At 44.2% G+C, this 24,203-nt stretch overlaps 1 protein-coding gene and 1 long non-coding RNA gene across 21 annotated transcripts in view; one reads left to right on the top strand and one right to left on the bottom strand.

Moving 5' to 3' along the window:
- The window catches only part of LOC112544699 (uncharacterized), a 30,618-nt gene extending 19,951 nt beyond the window's left edge, over nucleotides 1-10,667 (top strand). The window contains exons 3-5 of one of the 2 annotated variants that reach the window (XR_012900601.2): nucleotides 7,555-7,619; nucleotides 9,973-10,031; nucleotides 10,499-10,667. This is a non-coding gene — a long non-coding RNA (uncharacterized LOC112544699). The remainder of the gene's footprint in view (nucleotides 1-7,554; nucleotides 7,620-9,972; nucleotides 10,032-10,498) is intronic. The other variant, XR_012900602.2, reaches the window with a different exon arrangement.
- MYCBP2 (MYC binding protein 2) overlaps nucleotides 1-24,203 on the bottom strand; it is a 376,578-nt gene that overhangs the window by 9,778 nt on the left and 342,597 nt on the right. For all 19 annotated transcript variants that reach the window (XM_075918843.2, XM_075918845.2, XM_075918849.2 and 16 more), the window contains 7 exons: nucleotides 23,974-24,070; nucleotides 22,281-22,400; nucleotides 18,456-18,557; nucleotides 17,863-17,991; nucleotides 14,154-14,286; nucleotides 2,912-3,015; nucleotides 602-790 (listed from right to left, as the gene is read on the bottom strand). In XM_075918843.2, the coding sequence (XP_075774958.2) occupies nucleotides 602-790; nucleotides 2,912-3,015; nucleotides 14,154-14,286; nucleotides 17,863-17,991; nucleotides 18,456-18,557; nucleotides 22,281-22,400; nucleotides 23,974-24,070 (874 nt within the window). The remainder of the gene's footprint in view (nucleotides 1-601; nucleotides 791-2,911; nucleotides 3,016-14,153; nucleotides 14,287-17,862; nucleotides 17,992-18,455; nucleotides 18,558-22,280; nucleotides 22,401-23,973; nucleotides 24,071-24,203) is intronic.

Raw genomic sequence — 24,203 nt, 5'->3', positions numbered from 1 at the left:
CTCAATTATAGGAATGAAATTGCAAATTCATTTATTAATTTAAAATCTTAATATCTGAAAAGCCTTTTTACCCACGAAAAGAAAGAATATTAATTACCTTTAAAATCAGTTAAAAACTGAAACTTCTGCATAACACTCATTACTGTACAAGTTAGCATACAAACTACAGTAACATCAGAAAAATCCTCAGACATGTAATGTATGCCACCTAAAAGATCTATGCATAATGCCCTTTTTTGGAATGCTCTACAAGTTGCTTGTATAGGAAATGGGTACAATTTTAATATGGTATCTTGCATGCAAAGAGTGGTACATAAGGAAGAAAAGGGTAGTGATTTAAAACTCTTAAAATACTTCTATATGAGCTGGATTTTCAGTTACAAATACAATATTCCAAAGAGAGGAAATGTACACACTAAAACTACCCTATTTGAATTCTCAAATAGTATAGCAAGCAGTAGTGCTAGATACACAATCTGATCCTCTGCACAGACATTATATATTCTGTGAAACTTAAATGTATCCCTTCAAATTAAATTGTAAGCTCTTAAAAATTAACAGTATTGTACAGAATTCGTTTTTTAAAACAACAAAGGCAAACCTGGATAGCTGGTGCTGCTGAAAGTGCTTCAGTAAAACAAATCATGCACATGTCATCAGCATCTTGTTTGAGAGTTGTGGCATTCTTATCACAACCATGCAGGCATGGCAAGCAGTGTTCTTCGTTCTTAACACCTCCACAGGGATGACCACAAGGATGAGTCTTGCTACAAGCTACCTTAGCATACTCCTATTTAAAAGAAATTAAATTAGTATTTTTTCCACCAAAGAATAATTCTGTACACTGTACAGTTGCTTTTGAAGTGGTCTTACTATCCACAATGAAAACTCAAGGTAGAGAGCAGACATCAGTATAGCTAGGAATACATCTTGCATGCTCAAACTTGGAAGCAAAATAGATGTTTTAACTGGGCTTTTGAAACCCAAAGAGCAGAACCCTAATCAAACTTTATTTAAAGAAAAATTATTTTTGATCCAACGCATTACAGAACCTTGAATTATTTTTCTCTGTTATTCCTTTTATGCATTTGTTAGCAGTTTTTTAACAGTAAGATTCACTGTTTGCCCCATAGTGTCAGTCACTTTCTCAGAGAGAAGAAACATTTAAAAAATAAGAAAAATGGGAAGAGAAGACCATATAGATTGGCAGAGAGACTCAGGGCAAACGTGGTATCCCAAACTAATTTTATTACATTTTTACATATGTAAACGTGGGTGTGGGGGGGGGGGGGGAGACTGTGTGGCTTCAGCCACGCTAGAGTACTAGGAAGGGAGGGAGGAGTCAGGATGGCTGAGGGAGGGGCTGCGGGATGCAGAGTGACATGATGACATCACTCTGTCGTCCCACAGGAAAAGTTTTTTAAAAAGAGAGAGAGAGAGAGAGAGAGAGAACTAAACACGGCTAAAGATGATCCAGAGAAATTAAAAAGAAAACAAGTTACCCCACACTCACTTCACTTAACAGCTGGTGCATACCATCCATCAATGAACAACATATTTACAAACTTGGTGCCCAATCCTCCACACCAGGGGTGAGCAATAATTTCTGATGGGAGGCCACTCCAAGAATTTGGAAAGTGGTCAGGGACCGTACTCTTCTATGATATTAATGGAGGAGGTGCAGGGTCTGGAATGGAGGTTGAGTGCAGAAGGGAGAATGGGGTAAAGAACTGGAGTGTAGGACAAGGGGTGGGATCTGGGAGGGAGTTGTGACCTGGGGCAGATGAATGGGGTGCAGGGTCCGGGAGGGGGTATGGGTGCAAGAGAAGATTCTCACCTGGAGGAGGGAATGCAGGGTCTAGGAAGAAGTTTTGACCTGGGGCAGGAGGGCATTCAGGGATTTGAGTTGTGACTGGCTGCAAGATCTTAGAGGGGGATGACACATGGAGGTGGGGTGTACTGAGGGCCTGGGATGGCTTTATGACCTGCGATAGGGATGCAGGATGGGGTGCAGTGGTTTGGATTGTGACCAGGGCAGAGAATTGGGGTGCAGGAGGGTATATAGGGTCTGGGAGGGAGTATGGGTGCAGGAGAGGATTCTGACTTGGCGGAGGGGTGCAGGAGAGAGTGCAGAGTCTTGGAAGCAGTTGTGACCAAGGGCAGGGGTGCAGTGATTTTGGTTGTGACCAGGGATAGGAGATTGGGTGCAGGATCTGAGAGGGGTTTTGTATGTAGAAGTGGGAGGTTTGGATTAATGTGGGGTAGGGGTGCAGGTGGGGGGAGCAGAGTATGGAGGGGGCAGAGAATTTGTATATGGGGGAAAAGAAGGGCAAGGGTACCAAAGGCAGGCTCTGGCAGGAGGCACTTACCTGGGAGATTCCTGGCCAGCCGGCTCCTCAACCAGGCTTTCTGCCTGCTTTAGCCCCCCACACATTGCTCAGAGCAGCTGGCTGCAGTGGCTATATGGTTCTCTGAGGGCTGCAAGCCCAGGTGGAGGAGTACAAACAGGCAGCTTCCACTGGCTGCAAACTGGCCAATGGGAACTGCGAGGTTGTGCTGGGGGTGGGGGCACCACACAGTCTCTTCCCCCTCCCACATGGGCCTGCAGCAGGCTTCTCTGAATGGCACATGCGGGTGAGGCAGTCAGAAAGCCTGGCTGAGGCTCCTGCTAGGCTGTGGGCCAGATCCGACCCACAAGTTATATTTTGCCTGCCCTTGCTCCAAACCGTTACTCATATAATTAATTCTTATTCATGTAAAGGGTTTCATTAGTTCAAATGGTGTTATTACTCACAATTTGAAATTATTTGAATGACAGGGCCTTTGGCTTTTACCTTGTATTCCTAGCTGAAAATTTAACTATTTACAGATATTTCATCTTCATGAGATAAAGATGGTTTTGTATATGTACCTGGCAATCTACATCAGAACAAACACTGCCTACTGCTGATAACTCTGTTCCACTCCTACAGCCACAGAAACGACATGCTTCAGAGCTGCTGGTGGTTGGCTTGCCTAGGCCCACAAAACAAACAAAACAAACATCAGAATTTACCAAAATGAAATGTTTATCAGCCAACATACTAATAAGCAAACTTAACTATCATATGAAATGAGTAAGACAAATGTAATTGCTAAGAAAATTAAATCAATCTAGACTTTTCTCAAGCATGAGCTAGCAGAACTCTGTGCTCATGGAATATTCACAAGTAATCATAGAATCACATCTCTAAGGACCACCAAATATTACAAAAGAATATGAAAAATATTGCAAATTTTTGGCAGAGGAAGCTGAAAGAAATGCATTATTATTAATGTGATAACACCTACAAGTTTGCCAGACACCTTATTATGTACATGTAAAAAAAAAAAAGATAGTTTCTTGTTGAACTAATTTAAAGCAAATTATAGCCAAAGTGGAGAGAGGAAGGCTTTGTTTTTGTTTTTAATTACTTCATGCTGGAAACTATTTACTTGATCTCATGCTTAACCCGAACTAGCTTGATTACAAAAATTATTAGTCCTAGTTTAATTCACCCTTATTTGGAATTTCAACGCGTTTATTTTATTTCTTACATTATTAAATGTTTTCAATTCTCATGAAATGACATATCCAGATATTTCCCCTTCAAAAGAGGAGTTTATCAAGTATTTTATCAAGTTTATCAAGAAAGGGAGCAGGAAATCTTCCAAGTACTGCCTAATTTACAAATGTTTGCTGAGACAGAGTGTAGTCACAAAAGACCCCTTGGGATTGTTCTCTGGTGTGCTGATCATACTAATGCAGTGGTCTCCAACCTTTTTAACCACAAGATCACTTTTTCTATTTAACTGCGATGCAAGGTCTACCACAAACCTGAATACCCTTGCCTGCTTCCGCCCCGCCCCTGTTCCACCCCTTCTCCAAGACCTCACCCTGCTCACTCCATCCTCCTTCCTCCCCCATCCTCACTCACTCACACCAGGCTGGGGCAGGGAATTGGGGTGCAGGCTCTGGTCTTGAGCCAAAGAGTTTGGAGGGAGGGAGGGAGGGGCCTGAGGCTTAGCCCAGGGTGCTGGATTGGGGTCCAGGAGGAGTTTCAGGGTACAAGCTGTGGGAAGGAGTTTGAGTGCAGGGGGACTCACATCTGGGGCAAGAGGTTGAGTGCAGAAGAAGGTTCAGAGCTGGGACAGGGGGTTCAGCTGGCTCTGCATCACTCCTGAAAGCATATGGCATGTACAGCAATGGCTCCATGGTGCCACGTGCTGCCCCTCATCTACAGGCACTGAGCCCACAGCTTCTACTGGCCATATTTTCCTGTTATTGATCAAATGGGAGCTGCAGGAATGGTATCTGCAGCGAAGGACAGCATGTGGAGCTTGCTCCAGCAATGACAGGTTAGGCATTTTAGAACTCAATCAAAAATTACATTAAAGTGTAAGAGAGAAATGAAAATTATGAAGTGCACAGACCAGTCAAAAACCCAAAATAACTCACTTTGCAAGCAGCAGAAGTAACAACAACCCCCCACTATTTGTTGGGTTGGGAGATGAGAGTGAAGAACAATGTGTGTTTGTGAGAATGACAGACAATATGTGAGAGTGACAGATTTGCATTGCCAAGCTCCCGCCATCCCCTTGTCTCTGTGTGGAGTTAGGGTACAGGAGTGGGGGGAAGAGGGACACTCTGACATCAGTGCCCCCCCCCCTTCTTCCTCCCACACTCTGCACAACAAGCAGGAGGCTCCCAGGGGGGCAGCTCTAAGGCAGGAGCAGCATGACAGTGTGTGGAGGGGCAACTGAAGAGCCAGCACTTGATAGCTTCTTGGACAAACCAGTCAGGATCACCTGTCAGAGGTTCCAAGATCTACCAGTAGATCTGATCTACTGGTTGGTGACCACTGTACTAATGACTCTCATCTTCTTGGTCTCTGGGGCTCCCCATCATTCTGTCCTGCAGGACCCTATCCTTTTATCTCCCCCAGACAAGGCACAGAGTTGGGGTTACTGTCCCCCTGAAGAGCAATGCAGAGCCTGAATCACTTCAGCTCCGGGTGGATGCAATTCTAGGACACAGCACCCAGGAAACAAACCCCCCAAAGGGATAAAAACCACAATAAATCCATCTTTCTCTGTGTAAAAGTTTTACACAAAGAAAGCTCATAATGATGTCTGCCCTCTTTATCAATGAAAGAAAGATACGCACACTGGTCATTCTCCCCAGGAAACAATTACTTACACTACTCCTGATAGAAAATAAAAGTGTTTTTATTAAGTACAAACAATAGGATTTAAGTGGTTGCAAGTAAGGACAGATCAAAGTAAATTACGCTAAAATGAAAAAAAATGCATAACTAGTTCCAATTCACTAAAAAACGTATTGTAAGCAGATTCTTATCCTAAAGTACTGTTCTCATTGTAGACATAATCTTCAGGTCAGACACTTCTTTACCTTGACCTGGGTCTCCAGCCCTTTGTATCTTTCAGGGTTTTCCAGGACAGACAAAGACAAAGGGCTCAGCTTTCCATTTCTTAAATAGTCTTTCCCCCAGGACAGGATCCTTTTGTTTTACATCCTCCTCTTCTATGGAAAACTACCAGGGTCAAAATGGAATCCCAATACTGGGTGGTATGATCATGCCTTATTAGTCCAATCATCTTTGGACTTACAGGATAAAAAGGAGGTTACTCACCTTCCTGTAACTGACATTCTTCGAGATGAGCGTCACTGGGGGTGCTCCATATCAAGTGTTGAGCGCCCCAGAGCTTCTCGATGGATTTTTCTGAGCAGTGTATCGGGGACTGCGCATGTGTGGCACACGCAAGCCTCCCTCAGTACTATCGCGCATGCGCGGCCCCCCTCTCTTCAGTTCCTTTTCTATCTGGATCCTGGCAAATAATGTATTATAGATGTTATCATAAGGGCATTCCGAAGTAGAGGGGCAGAAGGGACGGTAGTGGAGCACCTCTAGGGACGCTCATCTCAAAGAACGTCAGTTACAGGAAGCTGAATAACCTCCTTTTCTTTTTCGAGAGGCGTCACTGGGGGTGCTCTATGTCAGGTGACTTGAAGCAATATTTTCTTATGGAGGCAAGGACTTCGGATTAGGTAAGTATGCCATTTGTAGTACAGCTTTTTCTAGTTTGGTATGGTGGAGGGGTCCTGAGGTGAGTGCATAATGTTCTGCAAAGGTGTTTTCTGATGATCACGTGGCTGCTGCACATATATCATGGAGTGGGATTTTCCTCAGGTAAGCAATGGATGTGGCAACTGTCCTTGTGGAGTGTGCCCGAATCAGAATTGGCAAAGGTAGGTTGTTTAGCAAATAACAAGTAGCAAAGCATTCTGAGATCCAATGTGACAATCTCTGTGATTAAATTTGTTTTCCTTTACTGTGATGGAGATGAAAAGTTGAGAAGAGGATCTGAAAGACTTTCTTCTGTCGATGTAGAAGAAGAGAGCCCTCCTGACATCTAGGGTGTGCATCTGAGCTACAAATGCATTAGTGTGGGGTTTTGGAAAAAAATACTAGTAACTATATTGTCTGATTCGAATGGAAAGGGGAGTGTACCTTGGGGTGGAATTTTGGGCACGGTCACATCGTGACCTTGTCCTTAAAAAAGATCATGAAAGGTGGTTCTGCCATCAGGGCAGCCATCTCATTTACTCTGCGGGCTGATGTTATTGCTACTAAGAATGCCATTTTTAAGGATAAATGGCGTAGGGAACACGTTGACATGAGTTCAAATGGTGATTTTGTGAGGTTTGTTAATACCACGTATAAGTCCCAAGGCTCTTGAGAGGGTGCCACCTCTGGGTATAGAGCCTGCAGACTTTTCAAAAATTGCTTGGTTACTGGGTGTGCGAAGACTGTGATGTCTTCCACTGTTGCGTGGAAGGTTGAAATGGCTGCTACGTGGACCCTGACTGAGCTGAGGGAGAGATGTGATTGTTTGAGGTGTAACAAGTATTCCAACCTGTGTGATCAGGCACCGCCTCGCCTATTTATACAGAACATGCTTGTGGTGTTGTCTGTATATATTTTATGTGGATTCCTGTGACATTGGGCAACAGTTCTTGGCATGCCAGGCGAACTGCCCTGAGTTCGAGGGCAACGATGTGGAGCATGCAGTCTGCCAGGGACCATAGGCTGCGTGCTGTGCGGCCTTCTGTATGGGTACCCCAACCTGTAAGGGATGCATCTGTAGTGACAACTACAGAGGAGTCCAGGGTTCGAAAGGGGATGCCTATGCACAGGTTGGATGATTTTGTCCACCAGTGTAGGGATGCTTTCACTGGGTGTGGTAGTGTGAGCATTTTGTTCATATGATGGATGTGTGGCTTGTACCTGCGTCAAAGCCAACCATGGAGGCATCTCATAAAGCAGGGGTTCTTAACCAGTGAGGTGCGCCTCCCCAGGGGAAGTGTGAAGGGGATACAGGGGAGGTGTGAGGTGCCTCCCAGAAAATTTATCGCAATTGCCTTCTCACTGGATAAAATTCTAAAGTTTAGATTTCTACATAATTAATATTATGAATTAAAATTATAAACATTAATTTCCTATTAACTTCTAGAGATCGGCACACTACAATAGCAGTGCGAATCAATCAGGCCTATGTGACGACACACTACAATAACAGTACGTGAGCATTGCCGACTTTCATCTTCAAATATTACGTACATTTGTTAGGAAAAGGTTCAAAGTAAAAAGCTCATATTATTCATTTAGGCATTGTAACGGGGTTCACTCACTGCACAGCGCCACTAGCCGTCAGACTTGGGAATTAGCTCAGACAGCTGCATTCAGCGTCCAGCTGGTTCGCCAGGTCCCAGAGTTCAGGCAGGCCTCGGGGTTTGAGCCGGGCCTTCAGCTCAGGCCTGTCCTCCGAATCGCCAGGCACCAGTAGAGCCTTGGGTTCCTCTAGGTCAGAGGGTAGCCCTGCTGGCCGTCTTGGCTAGGCCTCGGCGGCCCAGGCAGGGAAACCTTCACTGTGGGAAGGTTGTGGGAGGTCCGGGCCAGGTCTCAGCCTCGTCAGCCAGGAGCTCTGGGCAGGCCTCTGTCTCCCTCAGAGGCTGGGCCCTGACTGAGCTCCCTGGCAGAGTTCTTATAGTCCTAGCCACGCCCCTTAGCTTCCTGTCAGATGAGGGGGCGGGGCTAGGCTGTGCACAAAATGGCTCCCAGAGGGGTTTGAACATGAAGTTCACTTTCAGGGGAGGTGTGAAGGAAAAAAGGTTAAGACCTCCTGTCATAAAGAGATGTGCATTTGGGACCACAGGACTGCATGATGCCATGTGACCTAATAGTTGAAGGCAGTTGTAAACCCCAACTACTGGTATCTCTTGAAGCGATTTTGCAAGTTGACTGATGCGAATTGACTGTCGGTAAAGAGGCTCTGGCTGTGATCGAATTGAGCTGAGCGCTCCAATGAACTGGATTGTTTGGGTTGGCATGAGTATTGATTTGCTGTAATTTATTAGGAAGCCTAATGAGTGAAGGCAGGTTATCACAGTAACAGTACAGGCAATCCCCGGGTTACATACAAGATAGTAGGTTTGTTCTTAAATTGAATCTGTATGTAAGTCGGAACTGGCGTCAGCCGCTGCTGAAACTGATCAGTTTCAACCGAGGCTGAATCTGGATGCCAGTTCTGACTTGCATACAGATTCAACTTAAGAAACCCAGGCGTCCCCAAGTCAGCTGCTGCTGAAACTGATCAGCGGCTGATTCCAGGAAGCCTGGGGCAGAGCAACTCTGCCTCGGGCTTCCTGTAGTCAGCCGCTGGTCAGTTTCAGCAGCGGCTGACTTGGGGATGCCTGGGGCAGAGCAGCTGGAGTGCTGCCGGGTTGGTCCGGAGCGGCGCTGCAGGACCAACCCGGCAGCCCCCAGCTGCTCTACCCCAGAGGTAGGCAAGAAAAGCCTGGTCTGCTGGGGGGGAGGCACTAGCTGCACCCCTCCCCCCCCCCGCCCAGCAGACCAGGGGGACAGGAGCAAAGCCACGGAGCACGCCTGCAGCGGGACAGCCCAAGCACACCCGGGCTGTCCCGCTGCGGGCGTGCTCCGTGGCTTTGCTCCCCGTCTCCTTGCAGACCAGGGAGACGGGGAGCAAAGCCGCTGAGCACGCCCGCAGCGGGAGAGCCCAGGCGTGCTTGGGCTGTCCCCCTGCGGGCGTGCTCCACGGCTTTGCTTCTGTCCCCCTGGTCTGCTGGGGGGTCCAGCAAAGCCGCTGGACCCCCCCCCAGCAGACCAGGGACACCAGAGCAAAGCCGCCGCCTGGGCGGCTTTGCTCGTTTGACCGGGAGCAAAGCTGCCCAGGCGGCGGCTTTGCTCGGGTGTCCCTGGTCTCTTGGGGGGGTCCAGTGGCTTTGCTGGACCCCCCCAGCAGACCAGGGGCAAATGAGCAAAGCCGCCCAGGCAGCGGGACTCCCGCCGCCTGGGCGGCTTTGCTCGGGTGTCCCTGGTCTGCTGGGGGGGGTGGGGTGTCCAGTGGCTTTGCTGGACCCCCCCAGCAGACCAGGGAGACCGGGAGAAGCTTTTCTCGCCCCGGAGGACACGGGTGGCAACCCGCCGCCCATGAGCTCCCGGGGCGAGAAAAGCCCCATTCGTAAGTGCGGATCCGACATAAGTCGGATCCGCGTAAGTCGGGGACTGCCTGTATCTTGATAACAGTCTTGACTGGTCCTCACTTTGATAAGGCAGTCGTATAAGTACAGGTAAATTGTGATTCCTTGTTTTCTGAGGTGAGCAGTGACAGCTGCAAGCATCTTTGTGAATACCCTTGGTGCAGTGCAGAGACCAAAGGGCAGTACGGTATACCGATAGTATTGGAGACTTAAAGTGAAACGGAGAAAATGTTTCTGAGGGGACAAATGGATACATGAAAATGTGCGTCCTGCAAGTCGAGAGAAGAAAGCCAGTCACCAGACTCCAGAGCTGGGATAATAGTATTTAGGGTAACCATTCTGAATTTTTGATTCCTTATGTATTTAATTAGTAATCAAAGCTCAAGGATTGGTCTCCAACTGCCTGTTTTCTTTTCTACAAGAAAATAATGTGAGTAGAAACCGGTTCCGTGGAACTCTTGGGGTACTGGTTCTATGGCTCCTAATTCGAGAAGACGGTCCACTTCTTGTTGTAGTATGATTTCGTGAGAGGGGTCCCTGAAGAGGGACGGGGTGGGTGGTTGGGGAGAGGGATGGGAGAGAAAGGGGATGGTATATCCTAGGGAAAGTGTCTGAGTTACCCAATTTGAAAGGAAAGGTAATAAACAAAATAGGAGATTTGGAACCAATCTCAAGCTCTGGTGCTTATGGTGTGGTTCTACATCTCTCGACTGTTGTTTCAAATTTGTTTGCTGGGTTGGGATGAGCGGTTGGGGTTATTAGTCTGAGGGCGATGTCGGTGTTGCCTATTGCGCCCCCTCTGTTGGTACGGGGCATGGTCTTGTCTCTGGTACTGGTAAGTGAACTGTGGGTACCTATGATATGGTTGGTAACTGTACTGTCTCTGTCTCGTCATAGGGGTTTGGGTATCAAGTAACTGCAATATAGTTCTGGAATCTTACATCAATTGGAGCAGCTCATTGGTCTTTGCAGAAAACAGCTTTTCTCCATTGAACAGAAGGTCTTCTACTGATGGTTGGACTTGGCAGGACAATGCAGAAGAGTTGAACCATGAGGCTCGTGTCATAGTGACTGCTGTTGCCGTAGTCCTCTTAGCTGTGTCTGCTGCATCAAGTGCAGCTTGCAGGGCTATTCGCGATATTATCTGGCCTTCTGAGACAAAAGCCTGAAACTGTGCCTTTTTGCTGTCAGGGATATCTTCAATAAAAGCATTGAATTTTGTATAATTATTAAAGTCGTATTTACTTAGTAAAGCAGTGTAGTTTGCCACTCATCTAAAGAGTGGCCAAGGCATAAACCTTCTTTTCGAATGTGTCCAGACGTTTATTGTCCTTTTCGGATGGGGTGGAACAATTCTGTTGTTTGTTTCTCTGCTGCGCAGCGTCTACTATGAGGAAGTTGGATGGGGTGTGTGAAAAGAAGAATTGAGAACCCTTGGGGGGAACATCGTATTTTCGATCGGCTTTCCTGCATGTTGGGGGGATGGATGCAGGTGTTTGCCATAGGGTTTTAGCTGGTTCCAAGCTGGCTGGGTTAATAAGAAGTGCCATTTTTATTGCTGTACTGGGCTGGAGGATGTTAGTGAGAAACCTGAACTTCCTCCATAGATATATTCAAATCATTAGCAACTCTTTTAAATAAATCTTGGAAAGAGGAGAGATCATCGGTGGTATGAATAGTAGGTGGTAACATTGCCTGCTCTATGGCTGAGGCTGCGGTTGAAAGTAATAGAGATGTAGAAGCCAACATTGGGGAGCAATGGCTTTCACTGTCAGTTCCCCTCATAGAAGTGTGGGGTGACAGGTTTAAAGGAGAGCAGGGTTGCACCATATGCTTGGTCTTTTTTTATATTGTTGAGGTGGTTGATTGAACATTTGCCACTGTGGGGGGCAAAGCATAGGCAGTGGCATCCAAAAATAAGGAACCCAGGGAGCCATTTGTGCTCTAAGAAAATCTGGTTGTTGCTGATAAGCAGACCATATAGACCCCTTCATATATAGCTGAGGTGAAAAAGCAGGTAAACACTCCTCCTCATCCTCAGAGAGGGAGTCAGAGTAATCAGAGAATGGAGATTGAGGATGTATGTTATCAGTCAAATTAGGCGAATGTAAATTGGGAGAAATTGCCAGGTCTTTGTAGTACTTGTGGCTAATGAGGGGCGTATGCAGCGTGGATAGCTCTGCTGACTATAAACAAATTGTCTGTGCTGCTGAGGCAGCGCTAGTTTAAGGGGTCCCTGGTAATGGGAGGGGGGGCCGGCACCCAGTGATTGGTCTGTGAGGAGATTCCTCAGTGCTGTGATAGGACCGGGAAGAGTTCCTATGGCCGGTGGGAGGGCAAGCACTAATGTGTCAGAGCGCGGAATGTGAGGCAAGCATGGGAAGACCTGTTGCCTCAGTAAGGGCAGACATGTTACATTCTTATTGCCCTTTTTGTGCTCGCCCCTGGGTGGTCAAATGTGCTCAAGCAGTTATTGCCTGAGCAATGTGACTTTCTCCCTTCAGTGTGCTGCTTTCTGGGCTGCTGATTCACAGAGCTCGCCCTGCCTTTGATGGCTTAAGGAACGTTTGCCTCTTTGGTGTATTGCTCAGATCCGAGCCCAGGTCGGAAGTATGGTGTTTGTCCTTGTCAGAGAAGGACATTTTAAGGCGAAGCTCTCTGTCTTTGCGCCTTTTCAGCTTTGTGCAGTTGGAGACAGGCATTGAGTTCTTGCAAAGCCCACAGCTTTTTAAAGTTGGGTGGCTGGCGATCGGAGTTCAAGACTGCATGCAGTTTTTTGTTTTTGTTTGTTTGTTTTACACTAACTCCAAACAAGTGAAATAACTATTAACAAAAACTGGAAATAAGCTAGTATTAAACAACTATTTGAAGAAAGAAGTGTATGAGGAGAAGTCTTTGCGAGAGCAGGAGAGTTCCGTCTGAAGCTGGGGGCGGTGGAAAGGAACTGAAGAGAGGGGGGCTGCGCATGCGCGATAGTACTGAGGGAGGCTCTTGCACGCTGTGCATGCGCGGTCCCTGATACACTGCTGAGAAAAATTGGTTGAAAAGCACTGGGGCGCTCAACACCTGATGTAGAGCACCCCCAGGGATGCCTCCCGACAAAGAACAAGGCTGTTTACAAGTCATTAAGTTGAACACCAAGTTGTTAAGGCTTCTGGAAGCACATGTAATGGCTCTCATTAGCCCATTTAAAACGATGCAAGGATGATACATGCATCAAAATAGGTTATATAGATCCAGCAGACTGCAACATACAAATTAATAGGTTACATCGGGTATTTTGTTCAAAGCATCTCTGAGTTACGCATCATAATAATCATAAGCCTATTTTCATAAAGTATGGGAGGGGAGGGAAGGGAGAACCATCACATTTGCACCCCTAAAGCTTAAACAAGTGTACAGGGAGCTACATTTTAAAAGCAGAAATGTGTGTACTCTCTAAATCCACTAGCTACAATGAAAGGAACAGTATCCCTTGAGGAGGGAAGGGGGAAAATGGAAAAAACATGAGTGAAGTATATGGATTTTTTTTACTTTGTTTTACTAAATGCAATAAAGCACTTCTGATTCTTGGGATTCCCTCCAACCTCATACTATTAAAGTTAAAATTAAGCTGTTCAGACATCAGCCAAGGGTAAGATAATAGAGTATTTTTCCTATTACTTGTGGCAACAAGAGGAGTACATTGAAGCAGGCAGGTACACAGATGGTTTCTCTTATTATAGGTGCTGCACAGGGGCCAACATATATGAACATTCTGATCTCTGTGAAAAGGATGTAATTAATGACACGGCTATAATTTTACCACTAAAATGCTCTGTAAATGTAACACAATACTTGGAAAATAATGACTACTCAAAAGTCAAGTGGACATTATGTCCATGGCTAAACCTTATTGATACTTTTAAAATGTTTGTATTTTAGGAAAATGGAAAAAGTTTGGTTTTTTTGAAAAAATTAGCATTAAACATTGTTCAAGGGTACTGAAACTATTAATTTATATATTTTTTCTAATTACCCATCTTCATGTTTGTCCATGATAGATAAGGTTTTTTCTATACAGTTTACTTACCTTCCTCAAAAGAAAATAAAAGCATTTTATAAATAATTCAAATGTATGCACAGGTGGCAATTATTTATGGGCTATTCTTAATTAGTAGTACTGCCTTTGACTAAAATAGGAGTTCGATGAGTGAATAAAGAGGTATCATCAACCTAAGAATGCCACATTAAAAAACTTCTAGCACTTTAGAGGTAAATATCTAATAATTTTAAATTGTTTACTGTAGTGCCTAGGATCCTTAATCTTGATAACACTGTGTTAGGCCCTGTATATAAACAAAACAAAAATATGAGCTTACAAAGTTTCTAAACTCAAACATATACATGATGTTTCAAAGCATAACCATTATGCTAGGATTCAGTGTTTTATTTTAAATAAAAAATAATAAAGCACTAATGCAAAGATTAAGAGTCACATTTCCAGAAACTGATTTTTTGGAGAAGCTTAAAAAACAGGATAAGTAAGGATCAAGAAATATCTAATTTTTACCTGTTTGTTCTCTAAACTCCACCATAGCCTTCATAGTTTTAGAATCTGCTAGTGCCATGAGCCAGAAAAGTTTGGTCCTACCACAGCCTTCATGAAGATCAACTTTGATAGCTTCTTCCTCTTCTTTGAATACCTATCAGTTAACCATATGGTAATTATATAGTATTCTTACACCAATATCAGTTAATAAACAATTAGAAGATACTTTAGTTTTGGTATCACCTGCAAATATGCATTTGTCACAATTTTCATGTATATTATGGAGTCTGTATTCGAAGTTTTAAAATATGACTTTTGAATATGATAATATAAATTCTGTAATGTTTGTGCATGCAGGATTGAGATGATATGATTATTTGAAACCTGGGCCATACTTAGGATTTATGGTACTATTTAACTGATGCTTTTATTCCTGATAGCACCCGAGGGGAAGCAATTTTTTAGCGAGGCGATTTTATAATCTTCAGCAACACACTAATGAAATATTTTTAAAGCAAATTTTAAACTAAGGGCTTATAGACAAACAAAGTAAATTCAGAAGCTGACAGTATATGCCTGGAGTTGGCAAATGTCTGTTAAATGGCTTACCACTTGAATGGCCCTTTCACAAGTTCAGTGTTTTGCTAATAGGCCTGGCAGATATTTTCACTTTTAAGTTAACTAGATCCTCTCCAGAAGAAGCATAGCCACAAAACCAGGATAGGAAAAGGCATTTGGGTGGACATTAAGTGCCTCAAATTTTCAGGTGCCCTAAACAATTGCGTATTCTGCATTAGGGTAAGGATGGGACTGCTTGGAATACACACAAGGTTAAAAGCTACAAAATTATAATATGGATTGGCAGGAGAGTCAACAAAGGAAACAAGAACATTGACAAGCAATACAGTTATCTGAAAAACAGAATGATGTGAAGTTTCTCAGTTAAAGCTTTGAACTTCAGGACATCAAATTACCCTACAACCTCTTGTGTAAAATTGTTTACATCTCAAAAATCAGCTTAGGTTTATAAATAACAAGCACTAGTATGACAACAAATACATTGATAATTATTTTGTTTTCTGGTTTCTTATAATGCCCATCACTGTAGTAACTAAATAGTTCTGAGATATACTACAATTAGATAGCAAGATCCCATAAGAACTATATGATAGGGACTGTAGGTTTGTTATTAAGTTGAATCTGTATGTAAGTCGGAACTGGAGTCCAGATTCAGCCGCTGCTGAAACTGACCGGTGGCTGACTACAGGAAGCCCGAGGCAGAGTTGCTCTGCCTCGGGCTTCCTGTAGTCAGCGCTGGTCAGTTTCAGCAGTGGCTGACTTGGGGACGCCTGGGGCAGAGCAGCTGGGGTGCTGCTGGGTTGCTCCAGTAGCGCCGCTCCTCAGCGCTACTGGACAAACTGACCAGCAGCGGCTGAATCAGGACGCCTGGGGCAGAGCAGCTGGGGTGCTGCCGGGTTGGTCCAGTAGCGCCCAGAGCGGCACTGCGGGACCAACCAGCAGCGCCCCAGCTGCTCTACCACAGGCGTCCGGAGAAAAGCCTGGACTGCTGGGGGGTGGGGGGGTACTAGCTGCGCCCCCCACCCCCAGCAGACCAGGGAGACGGGAAGCAAAGCCTCTGAGGATGCCAGCAGCGGGACAGCCACAGCGCGTCTGTGCTGTCCGCTGCCCGCGTACTCCCCGGCTTTGCTCCCCATCTCCCTGGTCTGGGGAGACGTGGAGCAAAGCCGCGGAGCACGCGGGCAGCCCAGACGCACCGTGGCTGTCCTGCTGCCGGCGTCCTCAGAGGCTTTGCTTCCCGTCTCCCTGGTCTGCTGGTCTTCAGCAGACCAGGGAGACGGGCAGCAAACCCCGTTCGTAACTCGAACGTCGTAAGTCGGATCCGCGTAACTCGGGGACTGTATAGTGTAGTGACACTATATAGTGTCATCTAGTTTTTTGCCTTTCCCAGGTAGGAAGACACTGCTTGAATTGATTTTACATATACTATTGTAATGAAAGTGGGAGAGCCTTCCTGTACATATATATAGGCTCTGTCGCTACCACAGAATACCCGCTGTTCTTTGCAACAGAAACAGAAAAAAGGTACCTACTTTTCGTAATCATTTCAGTGAGATGCATTGCTCATGTCCATTCCATTCTAGGTATGTGCATACCCATATTCACAGCTGTCGGAGATTTTTACCTTACCAATATTCATATTGGTAAGACAAATATCGGCTATGGTGCCTCTTAAATGCAATGATCATGCATTAGTATATTAGGTGCCACTGGCCTTACCTCTTCTCAGCTCCTTCTTGCTGCCAACTTTGACCAAGGGTCAGGTAATGGAATGGACATTAAACAGCACACCTCAAAAAACAACAGTTATGAAAGGCAGGAAACTGTTTCTTCTTTGAGTGCTTGTTATGTCAATTCCATTCCAGATGAATTGGTAGCAGTATCCCTGGAGGTGGGTTTGGAGTTTACGGTCAGGTGGCTTGCAACAGTGCTCTGCCACAGGTAGCATTATCTTTGGTTTTCTGGATGAGTGCATAATGAGATGTAAAAGTGTGAATAGACGAGCAGGTAGCGGCCCTACATATATCTTGACTCGGTAGCTGGGCCAGGAAAGCTGCCAATGAAGCCTGTGCCCTAGTTAAGTGGGTAGTCATGGTTGTCAATAGAGGCATTTTTTCCAAATCATAGCAGTAATGGATACAAGCCATGAACCTGGATGAAACCCTCTGCACAGACACTGGGCAAACTTGCATTGTGCCTGCCACTACAACAAACAACTGCATTGAGTATGAAATGGCTTTGTCCTTTTGATTTAAAAGGCAAGTGCCTTCCCTCACATGCAGGGCATTAAATCTGTTCCGATTTGTAAGGCTTTGGAAAGAAGACCATTAAATATATGTCCTGGCTGGTATGAAACTGTGAAACTACTTTGGGAAGGAATTCTGCACAAGGTTGCAACTGGACCTTGTCCTTGTAGATCATATAGGGGTGCCTCTGAAGTAAGCACCCTGATCTTAGAGAACCTATGTGCAGATATTATAACCACCAGGAAATAAACTTTCCAGGATAAGAAAAGGAAGCAAGAAGCTAGAGGCTTAAAAGGAGAATAGCACAAGATTCAGGTCCCAGGCAGGTATGGGATCTCTGTGGGTAGAGATACTCCAGACTTTTTTAAAAACAGCACTGTCATGTCATGAGCCAAGACCAACTGGAAGGTGAAAATAGCTGTCAAATGGATTTTAATCAATGATGAGGATAACCCTTGGAGCTTGAGGTGCAGATTTGTTCAGGTTTGCCTGCACCAAGCCTGCTCAGCTCAAAAACCCTGGTCTGAGACCCAGCACATGAGCCTCTTTAAAACTTGGTGTCAAGGCTGTTCCGCACTCTGGCATTTTACGTGCAGAAGGGGGGCCCAGAAGAGACTTTAAAAATACCTTGTCCCTATAGGCTTCTGCTTAAAAACTGCCCAAGGTCACAGATTCCTTGACCTTGGATGGTACGCTGTCACCACTCAAGTGCAAAAAACCCTTTTTCTGAACCCAGGAAGAGTCACTTGGGAACTTCTTCTTGTGGAGTACCCCAAGCTCTTACCCTCCCTCAGGAGAGAGCTTGAAAACAAAGTGTAAGTTTGGAGATCTATTGCTTACTGCCACTAATTACTTTCTGATCTGATGGTATTAAAAAAATCTACTGAAATGTTTATCTATTCTACCTGTCTCTGATGAGTTTTCGTTCGCCGATGGAGATGAAGGAATCTGTCGCAGTCTGTACACAAATTTCCACAGGCATTACATAAAATGATTGCAGGGGTTTCACCATCATCATGGTTATCGCACATTGGCTGAATAAATAAGAAAAACAGTAAAATAATTTCCTACACATTAAATCCCTTTCACACCTAAACTCCTCTCTCCTTTGGGCTCCCCAAAAAGGAAGGCAGAAAATTAAAACAGGACACAATTTGCACATCTTTTAAACTATAAATTATCAGCTTTGAAATGATCAATATCTAAAAACAGTTATGCCTGGCAGAAATGTAAGAAACAAAAGTGCAGTAATGCTTCCAATCCAAAGTTTGCCTTGTTTAGTGAAAATTAGCTCACATTCATCACTAAATGTCTGTAAATCTATTTTCAAATAGAATGAACATTGTCTGGATAGAACCACCTCATGAGGAAACACGAGAATGTTTTCTCTACATATTAAGTGGTAATCTCTGTCACGGTTGCTGGTTGTTTGACAAGTAAATTCAATACAATCCAAGTTTAAAACAGGAAAAAAAAAATCTTGAATTCGGTATCTTACCATCTGTTTTTGTTGACCATCCTTTCCCATCCATCTTCCAGAAGACAGCCTATCTACGTGGTCCTGATCAAGCACACACAGGGATGCTAGGGCTAACCAGAGCTATTGAAAGAGGAGGCTGGATTATAGAAATATTCCAAGGAGACACAAAAGACTAAAATAAACGTAATTCCCATGGTTAGGAATAAACACAGTTTTCAACTCCCTTTTTTCAGACCAATCCAAATAGCATAGAATCAGAGAATAGTAGTACTGGAAGGGACCTCAGGAGGTCATCAAGTCCAGCCCCTTGCACTCATAGCAGGACCAAGCACCATCTCTAGATCATCCCTGACAGGTGTTTATCTAATCTGCTGTATCCATTGATGGAGATTCCACAACTCTTTATTACAGCACCTGACTACCCTGACAAGAAGTTTTTCCTAATGTCCAACATAAACCTCACACGTTTCAATTTAAACCCAGTTTTCTTCTGTTAAAAGTTGAAATAAATTATGGATGTTTCTATCACATCACATAAAAATAATCAGGCACATGAATAAAATTAATTGATTTTACATGCTAATCTCACTGCCTTAAAATGATAAACATATTAGCTAACTATACAATAGAGAGGCAGAGAAGGAAAGCTCAGCACCCCAATCCATCACCTGACCCCAACACTCTCCAGCCTGGAGCCTCCTCCTTGAGCCAGAATCACCTTCTCCACCTCCTCATGCACCCAAATTCCCTCCCAGAGCTTGTACCTCTCACCCCTTCCCACACCCAAATCCCTCATTCCCACCTCAGAATCTGCACCTCTTGTCTGAACAGTGAGAGTGAATAAGGGCTGGGGACAGCAAATAATGGAGAGGAGGGGAACAGAGAGTGCGGGGCCTCAAGGAAGGGGTGGGGTCTTGGTTTACCCTGACATTTAAAAAGTCATCTTGGGTGTAAAAAGGTTGGAGACCACTGCTGTAGAGAAACATGGTTAAATACATCACAACCGATTTCAATACATTTAAGGAATAATACAGAAATAAATAGAGAATGTCAGTATATACTACTGATCAGCTGGGTGATCTTTGGAATTGGCCTAATCAAGAGAAATACCATTTGCTGATAAATATTTTCTATTACTGATTCTATTCATATTTCAATGCATCTAAATGGCATCCCAAAAAGTATATGAGGGTTTCAGGAAGAGGTTTCCGAGAACTATAGGTCCTAACACAGTTTGCTTTGTTCACCTGAACTTTACATATAATTTTGTGTAATAAGGACTGGAGATGGCAAATGTGGGATGGATGACCTTTCATTTGGAGATAAAATAGTGAATCTCATCAAGATGTTCCTGGGAAACAGCATAGACCTAATGAGAAACATTTTCTAACCCACTGCCTTCTAACTTTTGGAACCAGGACCTAAAATTTTGCTTTATCATTCAATTTATAGAATTTATTGAGCACTTGCCAGGAGAAAAAAAATCTGGTGTTTTGAACTATTCTAACTTCAAGAAGATTATGGCATTACCCCATATCTTTTTGGTGACAGAGGACTAGGTCCCAGTGGCATTCAAAATGCAGAGAACAGATGAGAGAGATAATTAACTTAATGTTTTAATATAGATCATAATGGCAAAATATCCGCAGCTGCTGAGGACCACCCTCTTCATAGAACTTTTATGAGAAATCAGAATTTCTACCTTCTGGAGGGAAATCATACCTCACCAACCTACTAGAATTTTTTGAGGAGTCAAAAAGTATGTAGACAAGGGGGAATCCAGTGAATATAGTATACTAAGATTTCCAGAAAGCTCTGACAAGGTCCTTCACCAAAGGTTCTTAAGTAAAAAGTAAGCTGTCATGCGATGAGGGAAGATTCTCTCATGTACAGGCAGTCCCCGGGTTACGTACAAGATAGGGACTGTAGGTTTGTACTTAAGTCGAATTTGTACTTAAGTCGGAACTGGCATCCAGATTCAGCCGCTGCTGAAACTGACCAGCGGCTGACTACAGGAAGCCTGAGGCAGTTTCTCTGCCCCAGGCTTCCTGGAATCAGCTGCTGTTCAGTTTCAACAACAGCTGAATCTGGACGCCTGGAACAGAGCAGCTGGGGCACTGCTGGGTAGGTCTCTGCAGCGCCGCATCTCAGCACTGCGGGGACCAACCCGGCAGCACCCCAGGTGCTCTACCCCAGATATCCCCAAGTCAGCTGCTGCTGAAACTGATCAGCGGCTGATTCCAGGAAGCCCGGGGCAGAGCAACTCTGCCTCGGGCTTCCTGTAGTCAGCCGCTGGTCAGTTTCAGCAGTGGCTGACTTGGGGACGCCTGGGGCAGAGCAGCTGGGGTGCTGATGAGTTGGTCCAGTAGCGCCGCTCCTCGGCGCTACTGGACCAACCCGGCAGCACCTCAGCTGCTCTGCCCCAGGCGTCCTGATTCAGCCGCTGCTGAAACTGATCAGCAGCGGCTGAATCAGGACTCCTGGGGCAGAGCAGCTGGGGTGCTGCCGGGTTGGTCCAGTAGCACCAAGGAGCGGCGCTGCAGGACCAACCGGCAGCGCCCCAGCTGCTCTGCCCCAGGAGTCCCGAGAAAAGCCTGGTCTGCTGGGGGGGGGGGGGGGGAGCGCACTAGCTGCCCCCTCCCCAGCAGACCATGGAGATGCGGGCGGCGGGATCGAGACGCGCCGCAGTCCCGCCGCCCGGGTCCTCCGCGGCTTTGCTCCGCGTCTCCCTGGTCTGCTGGGGCCCCCTCCCCGGCAGACCAAGGAAACGCAGAGCAGCTTTTCTCGCCCCGGAGGACGAGGGCGGCGGGACTGCGGCATCATTCTATCATCAGTGTGCATCATTCTATGACATCGTGGATTACCATGAAACTTCAAGTCTATAATTTTTCAATCTTCAATGAACCAGAAAGTACCAGAATATTTCAGAGTTTGAAAAAAGATTTAAGAAGTATTAAATAGATGTGCAAAACTTTACTATGTATCTTACTTCTTGGGCTTATAAATCTTGGATGCAAATGCATTCCTATTAAATAAGCTTAATATAAGGCATTTTCAGTAACATTTAAAATGTATACACATCTCTTTCAACAAGTACAACAGATGCTTGCTTTTAGTGGAGTTCAGTGAGACAAACTTTTAAATTATTACTTGTCCAGAACAATGTGAAATTTCTCAAGTTGGCAAATAAATCTTCATGTGTTTATTTTTCACTGCATGAATCTGAAGTGGATTAGTATTATTCTTCCATGTTGTACAAACACATACAACTTAAACATTTAATGTTATGTGCTCTGTGATGTGATACAATTCTTTGACTATATTACAGGGTTTTTGAGATATTTTATCCATGTTGCAGAGAAAATAGAGAAATGCAATCTTTGTTCATGTTAGATAAACGAAGGAGAAACTCATTTAAAACTATTTAAAATGTATGTTGAAATGTTCATTACGTTACTGATTTTTTGCCATTTACTTTCATTAAAATGTATATACGTTAGTATTACACAAATCATTCTGCTTGTATATAATTAGTTATAAATTAGAGCTTCAAAATGGAGATACACAACACACTGAAATTGTTCATATAAAATAATATATATTTACTGGCTCTGCCAACCATACACAGAGTAGGCAGGATACACCTCATCACAGCACAGATGCCCAAAGTAACATACAGAGTAGGATTTAACAATTATAATTTCTGTTCCCTGTATACAAAATTTACTTTGTGAGGACATATGGATCTAAACATTATGTTAACCTATGGGGGTGCCATTAGAGAGGCTACTGCTGTTATCAAATGTGTGCAACAAATGGATGTAAATTTGACAAACTCCTTACCCTGGTTGTTGCAATGCATCGCACTGGTGATCTGTATTCATCTTCCATTTTGGTCAGAGCAATGATGGTTTCAGCAATAGCATTTTTTGTCACACGGGACCAAGCTTCAGATAGGTGACCCTGTTAAAGAGAGAATTTTTTGTATAAACTGTTTCTAAAACTCTTCAACTTATTACTATTTTCCTCATTAAAGTATCACGCAGATATAAAACTGCAGCTATAGGAACTCAAAGGAAAGCTAAAAATAAAGAAACGTTAAGTACAGTGGTCAAAGTTAGAGAGACAGCCTTCTCCAGCAAATGCCATTCAGTTAGCACAGTTATTTCCTTTTCTAAAAAAATAGATAACTAAGACCACCAATTTTTCTATATGATAATTATTGGCAAATTCAACTTTGGCCGTGTACACACTTACGGCAGCATATAGGGTACACGTAGCTTCATACTGCAGGGTAAGGCATCCAAACTGTTATTCACTACATGCCATGCAAGTATATAAAAACTCGAAGATTTACCAGCGTTTCTTGAGTCCTTAACTCAATTATTTTTTGGTTTTTGGAAAATAAATAAAAATGTACATGCTTCATTTAAATCAATGCTCTGGTGTAGGGCTGCAGATGAAGAGTTCAGTATACAGGTTGCCCTGGGGAGAGAAGAATACCCCAGTTCTCTCTCACTACACCATCTTGGGGCCAGGTGAGAAGTGCCTCTCCATGGCTACTGCTGCTCCAATGGGCACAGCTGGGGGAGACGCACATGTTTCCCAGCTGTGGCAGGTTCAGGTTTGTCTGCTTCATGCATTCCTCAGCTAGAAAGAGGAATGTAGCAAACTCTGCACTTTTCCTTGGCTCCCTGACAAAGGGGAACAGCCATCAATGTTCCTGTATGAATAGGGGAGGAAGCGTTAGCCCCCTCCACCTTTCCTAAAGGATGCATGGTGGGAGGAGGCTCAGGGCTATGGCAGTTCCAGATGCAGGGAGGGGGAATGCACTCCCAGTCAGCCCCTTTCACCTGCCTTGTGATTTTGTGTCTTTTCTGTATGGTTTTACAAGAAGCAATCCCATTCCAGGCACATCCCATTGTTCTGGCATAACCAAACGCTTACCTTGCTTTAAGTTATGAAAAAAGGAAGCTGCATACTGAAGTTGGTAGTCTTAGGTCTTACAGTTAAGGAGGAGTTTCTGAACAGATAGACAGATGTCTAGACCCACAAACTCTCTCAAGTATATAGTAGATAATGTTACATTTGCTAACTCAAACATTCAAAAATTATAAATTAAATAATTAAGCTTGCCAATGATAGTTTGTAGGTGCTGTGCAACTAACAACTTCCTCTGAGGTTAAATGGAATTTTGAATGCTCAGCACTGCTGAAAAATCAGGTTCAAGGTGTTACGGAAACTGGCCATCTAACAAAAGAAGAACAAAGTAATCTACTGCTTCTGAATTTTTTTTTGAAGTGATTTATTTAACAATATACAGAAAATCTGGGCAAACTCAGAAGTAAAACCGAATTCTTACAGCCCCAGTTTAATTCCTTAACCTAAAGGCCTTCCTTTTTCTTTGTAAAACCTCTTACCTCATTCATAGTGCACTGAATGAAACAGGGTTCCTCAGGAAAAACATAGTACATGAATTGTTCAGTGATCAGAAGTGTTTCAACATCAAAGTAACACTCAGAATATAGAAACTTACTGCAGCCATGTCCTTAATCAGTTTAATAATGATTTCTGAAATCTGTGTAGGAGTTGAGCCCTTCATCCACCAATGGCTTTCACCTCGGCGAATAAAGCTGCAAAAGGATAATAAATAAGATGATAAATGAAATTAGAAAAGGTAATTCCTTAGCACATTTAAAAATAATAAAAGGAATATTACACTTATTCAGTATCCTACTTATACATCAAAATAATAACTTATGTCAA

The sequence above is a fragment of the Pelodiscus sinensis genome, chromosome 1 (genome assembly GCF_052426305.1).
Source record: "Pelodiscus sinensis isolate ZL-2025 chromosome 1, ASM5242630v1, whole genome shotgun sequence".
NCBI lineage: Eukaryota > Metazoa > Chordata > Testudines > Trionychidae > Pelodiscus > Pelodiscus sinensis.
The sequence above is the reverse complement of the archived record's forward strand: the minus strand, read 5'-3'. Positions and strand labels throughout refer to the sequence as shown.